General features: G+C 42.4%; 1 protein-coding gene across 4 annotated transcripts in view; it reads left to right on the top strand.

The window, feature by feature from the left end:
• LOC124036366 (semaphorin-4B-like) overlaps positions 1-17432 on the top strand; it is a 103228-nt gene extending 85796 nt beyond the window's left edge. For all 4 annotated transcript variants that reach the window (XM_046350878.1, XM_046350897.1, XM_046350888.1 and 1 more), the window contains 7 exons: positions 8921-9102; positions 11460-11610; positions 12180-12390; positions 12500-12615; positions 12935-13092; positions 13436-13527; positions 13815-17432. In XM_046350878.1, coding sequence (XP_046206834.1) covers positions 8921-9102; positions 11460-11610; positions 12180-12390; positions 12500-12615; positions 12935-13092; positions 13436-13527; positions 13815-14590 — 1686 coding nt within the window. In that variant the 3' untranslated portion in view covers positions 14591-17432. The remainder of the gene's footprint in view (positions 1-8920; positions 9103-11459; positions 11611-12179; positions 12391-12499; positions 12616-12934; positions 13093-13435; positions 13528-13814) is intronic.

Here is a 17432-nt window from a genome sequence, read left to right as displayed (position 1 = left end):
GCTAAGCAGGGTTGGTCCTGGTCAGTTCCTGGATGGGAGACCAGATGCTGCTGGAAGTGGGTTTGGCGGGCCAGTGGGAGGCACTCTTGCCTCTGGTCTAAAAAAATATCCCAAATGCCCCATGACAGTGATTGGGGACACTGCCCTGTGTAGGGTGCCGTCTTTCGGATGGGACGTTAAACGGGTGTCCTGACTCTCTGAGGTCATTAAAGATCCCATGGCACTTATCATAAGAGTAGGGGTGTTAACCCCGGTGTCCTGGCTAAATTCCCAATCTGGCACTCAAACCATCACGGTCACCTAATAATCCCCAGTTTACAATTGGCTCATTCATCCCGCTCCTCTCCCCTGTAACTATTCCCCATGTCGTTGCTGCCATGGAGAACATATTCTCAGTCAACTTACCTGGTAAAATAACGGATAAATAAAAATAAAAGTGTCCCAAAACTTTTTGGAATTAGTGCTGCAGGATGCAAATTTCTGTTTGAAAAAGCTAGCCTTTGCTTTCCTAACTGACTGTGCATATTGGTTCTTGACTTCCCTGAAAAGTTGCATATCGTGGGGACTATTCGAAGCTAATGCAGTGCGCCACAGGATGTTTTTGTGCTGGTCAAGGGCAGTCAAGTCTGGAGTGAACCAAGGGCTATATCTGTTCTCAGTTCTACATTTTTTGAAAGGGGCATGCTTATTTAAGATGGTGAGTAAGGCACTTTTGAAGAACAACCAGGCATCATCTACTGACGGGATGAGGACAATATCCTGCCAGGATACCCGGGCCAGGTCGATTAGAAAGGCCTGCTCACAGAAGTGTTTTAGGGAGAGCGTGATGATGGGTGGTCGTTTGATCGCGGACCCATAACGGACGCAGGCAATGAGGCAGTGATTGCTGAGATCCTGGTTGAAAACAGCAGAGGTGTATTTGGAGGGCAAGTTGGTCAGGATGATATCTATGAGGGTGCACATGTTTGTGGATTTGGGGTTGTACCTGGTAGGTTCCTTGATGATTTGTGTGAGATTGAGGGCATCTAGCTTAGATTGTAGGACGGCCGGGGTGTTAAGCATATCCCAGTTTAGGTCACCTAACAGTATGAACTCTGACAATAGATGGGGGACAATCAATTCACATATGGTGTCCAGGGCAGAGCTGGGAGCTGATGGGGGTTTATAAAAAGCGGCAACAGTGAAAGACTTGTTTCTGGTGAGATGGATTATTAAAAGTAGTAGCTCGAACTCTTTGGTCATAGACCTGGATAATAGGACAAAACTCTGCAGGCTATCTCTACAGTAGATTGCAACTCCATCCCCCTTTTAGCAGTTCTATCTTGATGGAAAATCTTGTAAATGGGGATGGAAATTTCAGGCCTTCACAAGTCTTCCTAAGCCAGACTGTAATGAAGGTTCAACAGCCTGACTTCTTTATCCTGGTGATTTTATGATATCATTACATTTAACATTTATTTATTTGTTGTTGTTTAAAAAATAAGTTACAGGTCTGTGAGAGCCAGAAATCTTGCTTGTTTGTAGGTGACCAAATACTTATTTTCCACCATAATTTGCAAATAAATTCATTAAAAATCGTTCAATGTGATTTTCTGGATTGTTTTTCTCATTTTGTCTGTCATAGTTGAAGTGTACCTATGATGAAAATTACAGGCCTCTCTCATCTTTTTAAGTGGGAGAACTTGCACAATTGGTGGCTGACTAAATACTTTTTTGTCCCACTGTATGTACCTTCCTGGTTCTATGGTTAAAACATCTGAGGATTGCATGCTATGCAACTTTTGGAGATGTGTGAATGCAATCTGATCTGTAAGATGGTTCCGATTTATATTCATAAACCAGTTCTAGGTGGGAGTAGTATAACAGTTAGGGGACATTCTTCCTTTCGCTTTACAGTACATCTTTCTCCAGCTACTGTGAAAAGTTTGGATGTGCATAAAACCCTCCATATTCTACATTGTTTTAACATTATATGCCCATGTGGAGAAATGATTGTAGTTGATTCCAAGGCAATACATAAAAGACCGTAAATGCACAACTTGAAGCAACCACATATTTTGCCATGGAGCTTGTTCTGATTGGCCAGTGAGGGGCTGAGCCTCCACACATCCACAACTTGTTTATTCATCAAAACCTAGCCCTTTTGCACCAAAGCCAGCAAGTGCGCCGATAATTGTGATAGTGAAAATAGCAAAAAATATTTCTGGCTCACCCCTGAACCTATAACGCTACCACCTGCACTTACCTTTGTGTTAAGTTTGTTAATATAGAGCCCCAAGTCTACTGTGCGCAATTGTGTAGGATAGGCTACTGCGCAACATCCAACGCTATTTATATTAATTATTCTAGATATAATGACAATAAATTACATAACTTATTCACAATATGGTCTAGTAGTGAAATAACATGACAAATACATTTTGTTTTCCATGTTAGATCTGCAATTTTACAAGGGGCTTGAAGTAGCCTACTTGAATTTCTGCGCTCCAAATTAAATTTCAAGTACTGAAATAGGCCTACCTTGAAAATTTCAAAAGCTTCAAAAGCAATTGTAATTATTGTAGCCAAATTATAAGTTACCTGCTACCTTATAATCAGTAGCAGTGCGTGGGTAAAATCACTGGGGAAGCCAAGCAAGGATAAAATAGCCATGTCACAACCTGTGTTGTGATAATTATGTTGTTTGCTCTATAATCTGTTAGTTCATATGCCTTGCCACCATGACATACAGTGCATTCGGAAAGTATTCAGACCCCTTGACTTTTTCCACATTATGTTACGTTACAGCCTTATTCTAAAATGTATTAAATCTTTTTTCCCCTCATCAATCTACACACAATATCCCATAATAACAACCCAAAAGCAAGTTTTTAGACATTTTTGCAAATGTGTTAAAAATATGAAACTGAAATATTACATTTACGTAAGTATTCAGACGCTTTACTCAGTACTTTGTTGAAGCACCTTTGGCAGTGATTAAAGCCTTGATTCTTCTTGGGTATCCTTCCCCAGCTTGGCACACCTGTATTTGGGGAGTTTCTCTCATTTTTCTCTGCAGATCCTCTCAAGCTCTGTCAGGTTGGATGGGAAGCATCGCTGCACAGCTATTTTCAGGTCTCTCCAGAGATGTTCGATCGGGTTCAAGTCTGGCCTCTGGCTGGGCCACTCAAGGACATTCAGAGACTTGTCTCGAACCCACTCCTGCATTGTCTTGGCTGTGTTCTTAGGGTCGTTGTCCTGTTGGAAGGAGAACCTTTGACCTAGTCTGAGGTTATGAGCGGTCTGGAGCAGGTTTTCATCAAGGATTTCTCTGTACTTTGCTCCGTTCATCTTTCCCTCAATCTTGACTAGTCTCCCAGTCCCTTCCCCTGAAAAACATCCGCACAGCATGATGCTGCCACCACCATACTTCACAGTAGGGATAGTGCCAGGTTTCCTCCAGACGTGAGGCTTGGCATGCAGGCCAAAGTGTTCAATCTTGGTTTCATCAGACCAAAGAATCTTGTTTCTCATGGTCAGAGTCCTTTAGCTGCCTTTTGGCAAACTCCAAGCAGGCAGGCTGTCATGTGTCTTTTGCTGAGGAGTGGCTTCTGTCTGGCCACTCTACCATAAAGGCCTGATTGGTGGAGTGTTGCAGAGATGGTTGCCCTTCTGGAAGGGTCTCCTATCACCACAGAGGAGCTCTGTCAGAGTGACCATCTGGTTCTTGGTCACCTCCTCACCATCGGGTTCTTGGTCACCTCTCCCGATTGCTCAACTTCTTCCATTAATAGATGGGGACCTTCAATGCTGCAGAAATGTTTTGGTACCCTTCCCCAGATCTGTGCCTCAACACAATCCTGTCTCGGTGCTCTATGGACAATTCCTTCAACCTCATGGCTTGGTTTTTGCTCTGACATGCACTGCCAACTGTGGGACCTTATATAGACAGGTGTGTGCCTTTCCAAATCATGTCCAATCAATTGAATTTACCACAGGTGGACTCCAATCAAGTTGTAGAAACATCTCAAGGATGATCAATGGAAACAATGAGGAAAAACATTTGTTTTATCAATTTTAGAATAAGACTGTAATGTAACAAAATGTGGAAAAAGGGAAGCTGTCTGAATATTTACAGAATCCTCTGTAGGCCTAAGACCGAGACAAATAAAAATCAGTGGCAGAATACATTCAACCACACCTTTTTGTTTCATCACAAAACCGGAGAGCAACATCTGTCTGAAGTCCTCAAAGCATGTAACAAACAGTGTAACAAACAGTGTAACAAACAGTGTAACAAACAGTGTAACAAACAGTTACATGACCTACAGAATAGTCAAGCAAGTTAATGTTTCTGACATTTTCAAACTACTAAACAACTATTGATTTAGAACCATGGAGAGTATGGCTACTGCAATTCGCAAGGAAAACAGGAGCTGCCTCCAATATTCCAGCACCATTTAGCTTTTTTAGTTCACCATCTTCAACTCACCTACGCTTAGCCTAATACAGTGACAGCTATGGTCCTGATTTCTCTCTGTCTGTGTGTGTGTGTGTGTGTGTGTGTGTGTGTGTGTGTGTGTGTGTGTGTGTGTGTGTGTGTGTGTGTGTGTGTGTGTGTGTGTGTGTGTGTGTGTGTGTGTGTGTGTGTGTGTGTGTGTGTGTGTGTGTGTGTGTGTGTGTGTGTGTGTGTGTGTGTGTACTTATATAAATGTGATTTTTTTTTTTCATTTTTAATTGTTAATAAATTAGTAAAAAATTCTAAACCTGTTTTTGCTTTGTCATTATGGGGTTTTGTGTGTAGATTGATGAAAAACAATGGAATCAGTGTTATAATAAGGCTATAACCTAACAAAATGTGGAACAAGTCAAGGGGTCTGAATACTTTCCGAAGGCACTGCATCTCCATCCATGGCTAATGGAAAGGGACAATTTTAGCTAGCTAGCCACTGGAAGACAACAACACAACGAGATGCAACAATTGAAGTTTCTTCTGTCAGTGATGTTTGGTTTTTCATGTGATTTGTATTTGTATTTATTAGCAATCCCCATTAGTTCCTGCCAAGGCCGCAGCTACTCTTCCTGGGTTACAGCAAAAGTTAAGGCAGTAATATACATTATATTAAAATGTGTATACATTTTCAATACATTTAAAACAGATTTCACAATACATTAAATGTTTGCCCTCCGACCACTACAACACACAATCAAGGTGTACATGTGTGTGTAGTGTGTATGTTATGTGTGCTTGATTGTGTGTGTATGTTGTGTGTTTGTACCCGTTTGTGTGACTTCACAGTCATCGCTGTTCAATAGTCCTCACTGTTTTTTAAATCTGATCAATATTATCATACTATCAATATTATCATACTATTTTTGACCAGACAGCATCAGATAGATGGTCTACACATACAGAGACAGAGAGGCGCTGTTTCCCTCACTCAGATGCTTTATTTGGTGAAGTACATTCAGCCTGTTCGTCTGTTGAATGAAGAAAGTCGGACCGAAATGCAGCGTGTAGGTTACTCATGACTTTAATGAACAGAATAGCGGTACATGAAATAACTGAAATACAAAAACAACAGAACGGAAGGTGAAACTTAATTACAGCCTATCTGGTGACTACTACACAGAGACGGGAACAAACACTCAACAAAATACAAAGCAAAAGTCAGGCTGCCTAAATACGGTTCCCAATCAGAGACAACGCAAAGCACCTGACTCCAATTGAGAATCGCCTCAGGTAGCCAAGCCTATACAACACCCCTAATTAGCTGCGATCCCAAATACTACAAACCCCAATACGAAAAACAACATATAAACCCATGTCACACCCTGGCCTACCCAAGCATATAACAAAAACACAAAATACAATGACCAAGGCGTGACAAACAGAGAGATAAAATATACATTATTTGATGTTTTTGCCTTTTTTTCTTGGTATTTTTGGGGGGAAGCCTGCTTATAATTATCCGTAATTGGTGTTGCGCTACTCTGTTGCTGTCACGTTCGTCATAAGGATTGGACCAAGGCGCAGCATGGTATGCGTACATTCTCTTTTTAATGAATGAACAAAAACAACACACAACCAATATGAAACGTGAAGCTATACAAACTAGTGCTGAAAGGCAACTAAACATAGACCCCACAACTAACAGTGGGGAAAATGGCTACCTAAATATGATCCCCAATCAGAGACAACGATAAACAGCTGTCTATGATTGGAAACCATATCAGGCCAACATAGACTTACAAAACCCCTAGATATACAACAACTAGAGTACCCACCCTAGTCACACCCTGACCTAAACAAAATATATAGAAAAACAGAGAATCTAAGGTCAGGGGGTGACAGTTGCGGTAAAATCACATGTGGTTATTATGAGGATGACAACTTCAACTTGGCTTTGCATACAAATCCTTCCATAAAAAAAGAACCTGGTTTTTGCTCGCTTTCTCATTATAAAAACAGAGATGGTGAGATTAATGCTACCGCTATTCATGGCTTTATAGGCTTAGTGTGTGCCTGCATCGGCCACATAGGCTACAGAAAAATTGACATGAATCCATGCATCCAATCTATTTAGTCAGGCAATGTCCACATTATTCACACACATTTTAGAATGTAATAATAATTTGAATATCAATGCTTTGGCAAGCCCTGAAAAAAAATATTGACGTGATAATGCCCTACTTGCTTGTTTGGCCTATATATTAGGCCCTATATGTACAATTATATATTATATAATTGCATTAAGGTCTTTGAAAATTACAAAAGTTCCTGAAAGTCCATGAATTTGAATCATCAATGTCTGTATGAACCCTGTTAAAGAATGTATCATCCTAGGCCTTTGTTGTGTTGGTGGAGTTATTCACTTTTATTTCTCTAATTACACATGTTGAACTGCATGAAAAGGCTTTTTATTTTTGTTTCAAACCATTTTGAAAAATATATCCCAATGTCACACATTGGCCCCATTATTTATAGAAAGATCCACCAATACTGCATCTTCCTCATCAGCAACTTCCATTACTTAAAGTCCATCTCTCTCTATGTCTTTAGTTGACTATGTTTATTCAGGTGTTTAGAGTAGAAGTTCTGCTCCAGTGAGGCCAGCTATGGAATAAGATACAGTGGGGCAAAAAAGTATTTAGTCAGCCACCAATTGTGCAAGTTCTCCCACTTAAAAATATGAGAGAGACCTGGAATTTTCATCATAGGTACACTTCAACTTTCAGCATGACAATGATCCCAAACACACCGCCCAGGCAATGAAGAAGTGGCTTCGTAAGAAGCATTTCAAGGTCCTGGAGTGGCCTACCCAGTCTCCAGATCTCAACCCCATAAAGAATCTTTGGAGGGAGTTGAAAAGTCCGTGTTGCCCAGCAACAGCCCCAAAACATCACTGCTCTAGAGGAGATCTGTGTGTAGCAATGGGCCAAAATACCAGCAACAGTGTGTGAAAACCTTGTGAAGAATTACAGAAAATGTTTGACCTCTGTCATTGCCAACAAAGGGTATATAACAAAGTATTGAGATAAACTTTTGTTATTGACCAAATACTTATTTTCCACCATAATTTGCAAATCAATTCATTAAAAATCCTACATTGTGATTTTCTGGATTTTTTTTCTCTCATTTTGTCTGTCATAGTTGAAGTGTACCTATGATGAAAATTACAGGCCTCTCTCATCTTTTTAAGTGGGAGAACTTGCACAATTGGTGGCTGACTAAATACTTTTTTGCTCCAATGTATAGCTTTGTGGAAAACAGAAAAACACAAAAAGCTTTGGTACTATTGAAACTCTTAAAATTGTGCATCTGTGTTGGAAAGGGAGACTTATGTAAGGGGTTAATACATTGAGTGCTTTCTGTCCAATATTCAGGAGGAGACTTTAGGTACACACTCTCTCTAGTATAAAATAATAACTAGGTAGACCAGGGGGAGCAGAGCAGGGAATATACTGTATGTAGCTCATTATCTGGCTGGGTTACTACAGCAAGTAATTGCTTCAGAAACTCAGCATTTAGTCACGTGTCATTTCCCTTTCCCGTTCAGCGATGTCATTTCCTCTAATTAATGTTGGGCTGACGGGGACTCGGACGAAGGCACATGTTAAAGGGCTCTGGGTTATGTAGACTTAGACTTTGTTTCTTTTTAGTCCTTACCGTTGCTCCCTCAGCCTTTTCAATCTCCTTAGATCTATGTCCCAGACAAGAATTTGAATAATTGCTGCAATCCGAGCCACAGACTCAAGTGTATGTAAACAGACAAATTATATGTATTTTTTCAATTTTTTTCAAGCCAACTATCTGTGAAAAGTATAGGCATTACATTTCTTAATGGAAAAGTTGTGCTGCTATATTTGCATCACAAGCCAACCCGCAACCATGCTCCCCTAGATGACCCCCCCACCCACCAGGCAGGGTAGTGTCACAGGCACAGGTTCGGAGAATTGTAGTGTCAGTGGAGAGTCATTGTGTGTGAGCAGTGTCCTTTTTTTCTCTCTCTCATTGAAAAGCATTTGGCTTCCCCAGTGCCCCCAGTGTTCTCCTCTCATCCAGTTGTGATGTCTTATATTGTTTTCTTGACCTAGAATTCTATTGACCCTGGGCGGATGTGTATTATGTCCACAATCTGTTGTACTCAGTCTGGTGGTTTCACTATAGGATTATTGTTTCTCATTTAAGTACATTCAAACAGTGCCTTGTTTGTTTACATTGTTTGTTTAGTTTGGGGGTAAACAACATGGCGGTAGAATCATTTTAGGGAAATTGTTTGCCATGATATCATTCAGACGCGTGTTTATTGCAGCAGGGATTATCATGCATTCTCACCATTTCCACTACTTTTACAGTTTACACATACATGTGCCCTCTACTGGACACTGGGTTACTATGACTGTGGGTCCATGTAACAGAGCTCTGCTTGTATTACAGGGTGACAAAGGAGGAGAGAGGGTGCTGCAGAAGAAATGGACCACCTTCCTTAAAGCCCAGCTCCTGTGTTCACTGCCTGATGATGGCTTCCCCTTCAACATCATCCAGGACATGTTTGTGTTGACACCCAGCCCAGAAGACTGGAAGAACACTGTGTTCTACGGGGTCTTTACTTCACAGTGGTGAGGACATTATCACTTATAGAGCATGCAAGAGTGTATAAGCCCATTGATTTGGATAATGAAAGCTTATGTGTCTGAGTTGATCATTCACTCATCTCCACTAACCCAGGGCAGTGATTGGGGACACTGCCCTGTGTAGGGTGCCGTCTTTCGGATGGGACGTTAAACGGGTGTCCTGACTCTCTGAGGTCATTAAAGATCACATGGCACTTATCGTAAGAGTAGGGGTGTTAACCCCGGTGTCCTGGCTAAATTCCCAATCTGGCCCTCAAACCATCACGGTCACCTAATAATCCCCAGATTTACAATTGGCTCATTCATCCCCCTCCTCTCCCCTATAACTATTCCCCAGGTCATTGCTGCAAATGAGAACGTGTTCTCAGTCAACTTACCTGGTAAAATAATAGATTAAAAAAAAAAAATAATAATAATAATATTATACTTTTCTCCATACAACAACAGCTCACTGTCAGTTTATAGCACATTTTTATTGACCCAGTCATGGCCAAACAGCCACATTTCCATTCCTTCTGGTCGTCTATGGTGTATTTGAGACGTTATTGATCAAGTGCTGCATACAGTGGCTTGCGAAAGTATTCACCCCACTTGGCATTTTTGTTGCCTTACAACCTGGAATTAAAAATACAAATCTAGATAGATAGCCAATGAGCTGGGCTTTCCGGGAGTATCCGAAATCCCTGTATCTGTCATAAAATGTAGCTACTAACCTTGTGCTACAGCATGCGGTTTCCTGTTGGACAAATTTATAAAAATATTCAGTTATGAAGTTATGAAAACTGGTTGTTTTGCAAATGTTGAACTTAATATGGCTACTATTACTGGAAAGCTAAATCAAAGTCCAAATATACAGATTTGACAATGTTCTTGTAGAAAAATGTAATATGAATGCAAATGTTTCCTTCACGATTTGCCCAAATGTACCTGGGTGACTTCACACTAAATATCATGTAGTTCGCTCATACTTCAAGTTATCCGTCTGAAACTTTGGACATACACTGCTGCCATCTTGTTGACACCATCATAATTACAACTAGAGTGATGGCTAGAACTGGGACCTTTCTGTTGCATTTCAAAGATGGTGGTAGAAAAAAAACTGTTGTTTTTTTCTTTGTATTTTCTTCTACCAGATCTATTATGTTATATTCTCCTACATTCAATTCACACAAACTTTCAAGTGTTTCCTTTCAAATGGTACCATTAATATGCATATCCATGCTTCAGGGCCTGAGCTACAGACAGTTAGATTTGGGTATGTCATTTTAAGCGAAAATTGGGGAAAAAAAGATTTATTAAGTCATACCACAGATTCTCAATTGGATGGAGTTCTGGGCATTGATTAGGCAATTCCAAGATATTTAAATGTTTCCCATTAAACCATTCAAGTTTTGCTTTAGCAGTATGCTTAGGGTCATTGTTCTGCTGGAAAGTGAACAGTCTCAAATCTCTGGAAGACAAACAGGTTTCTCTCAAGAACTTCCCTGTATTTAGCGCCATCATGAAAAACATCCCCACAGCATGATGCTGCCACCACCATGCTTCACTGTGTGGATGATGTTCTCTGGGTGATGGGAGGTGTTGGGTTTGCACCAGACATAGCATTTTCCTTGATGGCCAAAAAGCTACATTTTAGTCTCATCTGACCAGAGTACCTTCTTCCATATGTTTGGGGAGTCTCCCACATGCCTTTTGGCAAACACCAAATGTGTTTGCTTATTTTTTTCTTTAAGCAATGGCTTTTTTCTGGCCACTCTTTCGTAAAGCCCAGCACTGTGGAGTGTACGGCTTAAAGTGGTCCTATGGACAGATACTCCAATCTCCGCTGTCGAGCTTTGCAGCTCCTTCAGGGTTATCTTTGGTCTCTTTGTTGCCTCTCTGATTAATGCCCTCCTTGCCTGGTCCATGAATTTTGGTGGGCGGCCCTCTCTTGGCATGTTTGTTGTGGTGCCATATTCGTTCCATTTTTTTATAATGGATTTAATGGTGCTCCGTGGGATGTTAAAAGTTTAGGATATTTTTGTATAACCCAACCCTGATCTGTACTTCTCCACAACTTTGTCCCTGACCTGTTTGGAGAGCTCCTTGGTCTTCATGGTGCTGCTTGCTTGTTGGTGACCCTTGCTTAGTGGTGTTGCAGACTCTGGGGCCTTTCAGAACAGGTGTATATATACTCAATTTAATTACAAGTTGTAATGCAACAAAATAGGGAAAACGCCAAGGGGGATGAATACTTTTGCAAGGCACTGTATTAGTTCAGCACTACTGTCAGAGTAAAGAATAGGATGATTTTAGGAAAGAGGAACATGCTGTAGCCTCACTGCTGTGTGGTGTTTTCCCAGGTATAAAGGGGCCTCTGGCAGCTCAGCAGTGTGTGCCTTCACCATGGACCAGGTGGAGAGGGCCTTCAGCGGCCGTTACCGTGAGGTCAACCGGGAGACCCAGCAGTGGTACACCTACAACCACCCTGTCCTTGATCCACGGCCTGGAGCGGTGAGTTACCACTGCCCTCTGCTGGGCGGCTTACACAGTATAAGTCAGTGGTTCCCAAGCTTTTTTGGGTTACTGTACCACCAACTGAATTTTGCTCTGCCTGGAGTACCCCTGAATTACCCTCTCATGTGTATTTTACCAGTAGGCCTATGGTCTCATGAGTCTTCTCAAGTATCCCCTGTGGATAGGCCAAGTATGTCCTAGTACCCCTGGTTGGGAACCACTGGTTTAAGTAACCTGTAGTAGGCCAACCACGTGTTTGCAGATTGGATGTGTTCTAGCCTGCCTCTCAGACACATCAGCAATCTGGACTGAACATCAGTGATTAACCAGCTATCTGTCTCTCTGCTGTCACTAGCAGCCTTCTTCCCAGAAGGTCTGATGTTATCAAAGCTGCCACTGCTACGGCTACTTTAATTTCCTGGCAGACTTATCACGGACACATCAAATCATCAACTGAGGGATACAAACACATATTTATGAGGATAGGCAGGGGGTAGTAGTAAGCTTGTGTAGTGTGTATTGTTGCCCAGTGTGTGCTTATGAGACTCCCTGTGTTCTCTCCACAGTGCATCACTAATGCAGCCCGGGACCAGGGCATCTCCTCCTCTCTGCACATGCCTGACAAGGTACTAAACTTCGTCAAGGACCACTTCCTGATGGACAGTGTGATCCGCAGCCAGCCCCTCCTGCTGAAACGCAGCGTCCGCTACACCCAGATAGCTGTCCACCGGGTCCAGGCCATCAACAAACACTACAATGTGCTCTTCATTGGAACAGGTACTGTACTGTAAACCGCCTCAGCCGACAGAACCTTTCCCCTTCTGTATGAGAGGCAGAGCTCTAGCAGACACTAACCATCCACTGCTCTATCATATGTCTCTGGCAGATGATGGAAGACTCCACAAAGCCATTAATGTCAACAACAAGATGCACATCATTGAAGAGATGATGCTTTTCACTGACCCCCAGCCTGTACAGCACATTGAACTGGACTCTGAGAAGGTACAGTACTGAGAAAGAAATCAGTTTATTTATGGAGCATAGTGGGAGTAATGATGAGCTCACTAAATGTCAGCACTGGCAGTTTAGGGGTCTCATAAGACGCGAAGAGAGCCGGAACCTAAAGGGTAGCTCAGCTCACGTTCATTGAGATAATTGCATGCAACTTCCTCTCAGGAGAATCGTCAAGGGTACAGTGTTGACATTGTTTTAGAGAGAGGTAAATGTCTGCTAATATGTGACCCAGATACCTATTGATACCTAATATGTGGCCCAGATACCCTGGCCCCTGACTGACTGTCTGGTGGTCTCTCCTCTACAGGGCCTGCTGTTTGTGTCCTCCTACTCTGGCCTGGTGGAGGTCCCGGTGGCTAACTGCTCCAACTACCAGAGCTGTGGAGAGTGTGTCCTGTCCAGAGACCCTTACTGTGCCTGGGAAGGGCGGCAGTGTCTGAATGTCAGGCTGGGTGGACTAGAAAAGTATGTTTCCCCCAGACCACCTGCCTCCATACATTACATTTCTATGGTCCACTCATGGACATGTAGGTGTTGCTCATCAAAGAGATACTAGCCTTGTATTAGCATGATGCCAGATAATGGTATATACTAGTTAGATGCTAAGCCCTCATAATGACTGATAACTTTTCGGGACATTAGAGCACACCAAAGAAAAAGTGACAATACAGGATAATGCTCAATGCTGTCTGCTTACAGTACATGATGTAGTCTGTAAAGACCTGCTATGTGTAGATTGTCAGTTAGAGGTTCTGAGTGGTTCTGAGACACACATTTGTCTGATATACCATTGTGTCTGTGTTCTCAGCCACTGGCAGCAGGACGTGGACGAGGCAGACACATCCGTTATCTGCAACAAGACACAGCCTAGCCCTCGCTTTGCTAAACCCCCACCCACACGTAAGTACTGTACCATTCCATCCGTTCCTGCTGGATTAAATCATCTCAGCTCTAAACTGTAACACTGTGCTCTACTATGGAACTGCTGCATTTACATTTCGAATAACATTTTATTCCAATGTTCCCTACCATGATTATCAATTCCAAGCTTATTTAATATGTTCATTCTCATCGCAGTCCTGCTCAGCTACCATACTGATATAATAATGCAGTTTGGTTAATCTACCTGAGATGGACTTGCTTTCACAAATGAAAACTAATAAAGCCCTTTCTCTGATTGTCCGCAGGGATGTCTACATGCCAGGTGATAATGATCCCAGCCAACATGTTCAAAGTGCTGCCCTGTAAGCTGCGCTCCAACCTGGCTGAGAGGAAGTGGGAGTACAGTGAGGGTGCAGGTCACTTCCTGTACCCCAGTCCTGAGGGAGGTCTAGTGGTGGTGGCCCAGGCTGACAGACAGGAGACCTATGAATGCTGGTCAGTGGAGGAGGGCTTCAGGCAACTCCTGGCCAACTACTGTGTTAGGGGAGAGGCCAGGCAGGAGAGCACCACACTCATTGGCCGCTCACGCACCCCTCTGGTCCCACAGGAGGAGCCAATCATCCTACCTGGAGAGACCCGCTCCCCGCAGATCAACACCAAGACCTACTGGAACGAGCTCATCATAGTGTGTGCCCTGCTGGGCTTCTCCCTGGTGGTCTTCTCCCTATTTGCGGTCTACAGGAACCACGACCGCATGAAGTCCATGCTGAAGGAAGGCGAGTGCCCCAACATGCAGCAGAAGAAACCCAGGCTAGTGGGGAATCCGGCAGAGAACTTGCCTCTGAATGGCAACAGCACAGTGCCAGCCTCTGTGTCAGACCACAAGGGTTACCAGACCCTCAATGACAACTACATCTGCAACACACCGCCACATGAGTGCTCATCACCAGACAACAGCAAGAGCTTCTCCGAGTCAGAAAAGAGGCCTCTGAACTTGAAGGAGAGCACTGTAGAGATCTCACCCATCTGCCCGCGGCCTCGGGTGAGACTGGGCTCAGAGATCAAAGATTCCATTGTGTGAGGACAGCTTTGATCAACTTGAGCAGGAGATAAAACCCTAATGTGGAGTGATTAACTATTAGCCATAAGAAAAGGGGGACTTACAGTAAAATAAAAACATAGAAGGAAGGAACACTGAAGAGGGACATTTCATTACACTGCTTTTGCACTTTTGTCTTTTTCATTTTGTCCCTGTGGTCAGTTCTCATTTCCTTGTTGTCACTCCTCTTTCTCTAGTGCACCTGAAGCACAATGAAGAGGAAGCTGATACAGATTGCCTTCAGACTATTGAAGCTGTGGAATGATGGTTATTGGTGGACATAGAACACATACAGCTGATTGTGTCCTTCTGTAACAGTTTTTATATGATTCAGTCATGTTGTTTTTATGCATTGCCACTCAGTCCGTCCAAATGTTCTGTTGGCATTGCATTGAAAGTAGGGAGATACTCTAGAGCTGACCCTTAACGCTCCCATCTACATCCACAATTAGTGTGCGCTTAGCCCTACACTGAGAATGATAGTAGAATAACAAACAACCTCTAATTAAAACACTATAGTAAGTAGATCAATAGGCCTTTCACTGATGACTTAGCTATAACAGCAGTCTATCAGCTATTAATTCAAAGCAGTTTAAACTGTGGATGACCTTGGTGCAGCATAACCAGGCAGACATTAGAATGGAATCCACTGGTCAAGAGAGGGCTGACCATCCCAGAGAGACATGGAAAGGAACCAATGAGGAAGGAATGAAAGAGGTAGGGGACCACCTGGCATGAGGTGTGGAAAAAGAGCACGCAACCGAATAACATAATACTGGAGAGGTGTTGTTGTCGAGGTTCTCTGCCCTGCTCCATCAGGAGCTTAGAGATTAAGTCAAGACTTGAATGACTAACAAGTCTTGTGAAGGAGTAAAGAGAGAAAGCAACACTATCCCCCCAAATGGAGAGTAGCACAGATGGGGTTTGTACATCTAAAGCTATTGAAGGATATGGTGCCTAACATGCTGACCAGACCGGACACGTCGCGTGTGCGAGCGTTGCAAAATAAATTTCCACATATGTTATTCAATCATTGCACCCACACTGCTCGCTGGTATCAGCGAGCGTCTGCTTGGCCAGGCGGTAAAATAGAAATTGGTTCAGCCTCTCCCATCTCCTCATTGGTTTTTAGAAGCATATGCCCACATACCATCTCCTCATAGGTTTTTAGGAGCATATACCCACGTGGGTGATTGAAAGATTAACTTAGGTCTACACTCCGGTAGGTTGTAGTAATGCACTGTAAAGTTGGTTGCCAACCGCCATATTAAATCCAAAATAAGAAGAAGAAGCCTGAGAAAGGAGGAGAGATGACGAGAAAGGAATTCAGTTTACTGTTTTATCTGTGGATTAATTATTGGAGTAGAGGACATTGTGCATTTCATCTAAAATAACAAACTAATGTTTATATCCCAGGACAAATTAGCTAGCAACAGCAAGCTAGCTAGTTAAATTGACACAAATGTTTCATGCTTTTCGACCTGTCCCCAAATGTAATATAATTGGTTCAGAGTTTGTTTTGATATTTCAACCTGCGTGTCCTGATCGCTTCTGGTGTGGGTGAACAAAAGCAACGTGCGTGCGTCCGGTTTGGTCAGCATGTAAGTTATGTGTACGATTGACATTCACAGGGTTGAAGCGTACCCCTGACATTGGGGAAGACTCGAGACCAGGTATTAACATATGATTCATTATGGAGCCAACAGATTATGCAAAGCACACAATGTGAAGTGGGGTGTAAGGTCACACCAAAAGACAATCTCCTCTTGAGACTGTGCAGGTGCGTAGGTGTCCACACAATCTTGATTATTGAGAATCAGAGGCATTATACCCACATATAATTTAGTATGCAAAAGATTGAGCCCTTTCTGTGGCATAGCGGAATGGGATGAGAGGGAGCTTATCACTAGGCCTGGAGTTGCTGTAGCTAGGCTGAGATCCCGGTATAAAATGCTGACTAGTTCAGTTTGTCAGTCAGAAACTGATTCCTTCGATCCAAATTCAGTCACTTCAGACACCAAGTTAATGTGGGCTGAGACTGTGTAAAAACCTGTTCACCACTTTACTTAGATAACTCTTTCCTGGCCCTGTGATTCAGAGGCTAGTAGACAGCAGAGGTTAAAGAACCACATGTAGAGTGTGGCAACACAACAGAGTCAGCCAGTGGAGTATGGAGCTCTTGGTGTTGATGAATGTGACTCACACACCCAGAGGAAACCATGCTCTGTGTTCATTTATGTTGTGCCAAAAATAACCTTTTTAAAATGTGTATTCTGTTTTCATCCTTTCCAACACAACTGTCATGTCAAATCAATGTTTTATGTTTAATGGGCCTGACCGATTCAGCATGTATCAAACAGTATGTATCAAACCATTCATAACGTAGCCATTCAGTGTATATGAAAGCTGCCATAGTTACCAACATCACCTCTGGTTTAATGACACTAATGACTGTAAACTGGGTTTTACTAATATGGAGCCAAGGCTTTCACAGCAGTTATGGACCAGTCAATGGAGGAATGTCTTTTAAAATAAAAATGAACAGATATTGTGAAAGGATGGAACCTGCATAAATAATAATCCAAAAGCAAGGGCTTTCATTGAGGCATTACCTAATAACAGATATACGTTTTCAGCTGTTCAAGATTGGAAAGAAAGATTGGAAACAATAATTCTAAAGGCACAATTTAAGAATATAGATTTCATATTCCAAAGATGTAGCTATGTCAGTGCAAAATTATGGTAAACTCTTGCAACATTGCGTTGTGGAATGTCGTGATAGAAATTGTTTTGGAATAATTGTAAGTAAAACAATGTTGTCTTA

The sequence above is a fragment of the Oncorhynchus gorbuscha genome, linkage group LG01, assembly GCF_021184085.1.
Source record: "Oncorhynchus gorbuscha isolate QuinsamMale2020 ecotype Even-year linkage group LG01, OgorEven_v1.0, whole genome shotgun sequence".
Taxonomy (NCBI): Eukaryota; Metazoa; Chordata; class Actinopteri; order Salmoniformes; family Salmonidae; genus Oncorhynchus; species Oncorhynchus gorbuscha.
Note: the sequence above shows the minus strand (reverse complement) of the source record. Positions and strands in the feature narration are given on the sequence as shown.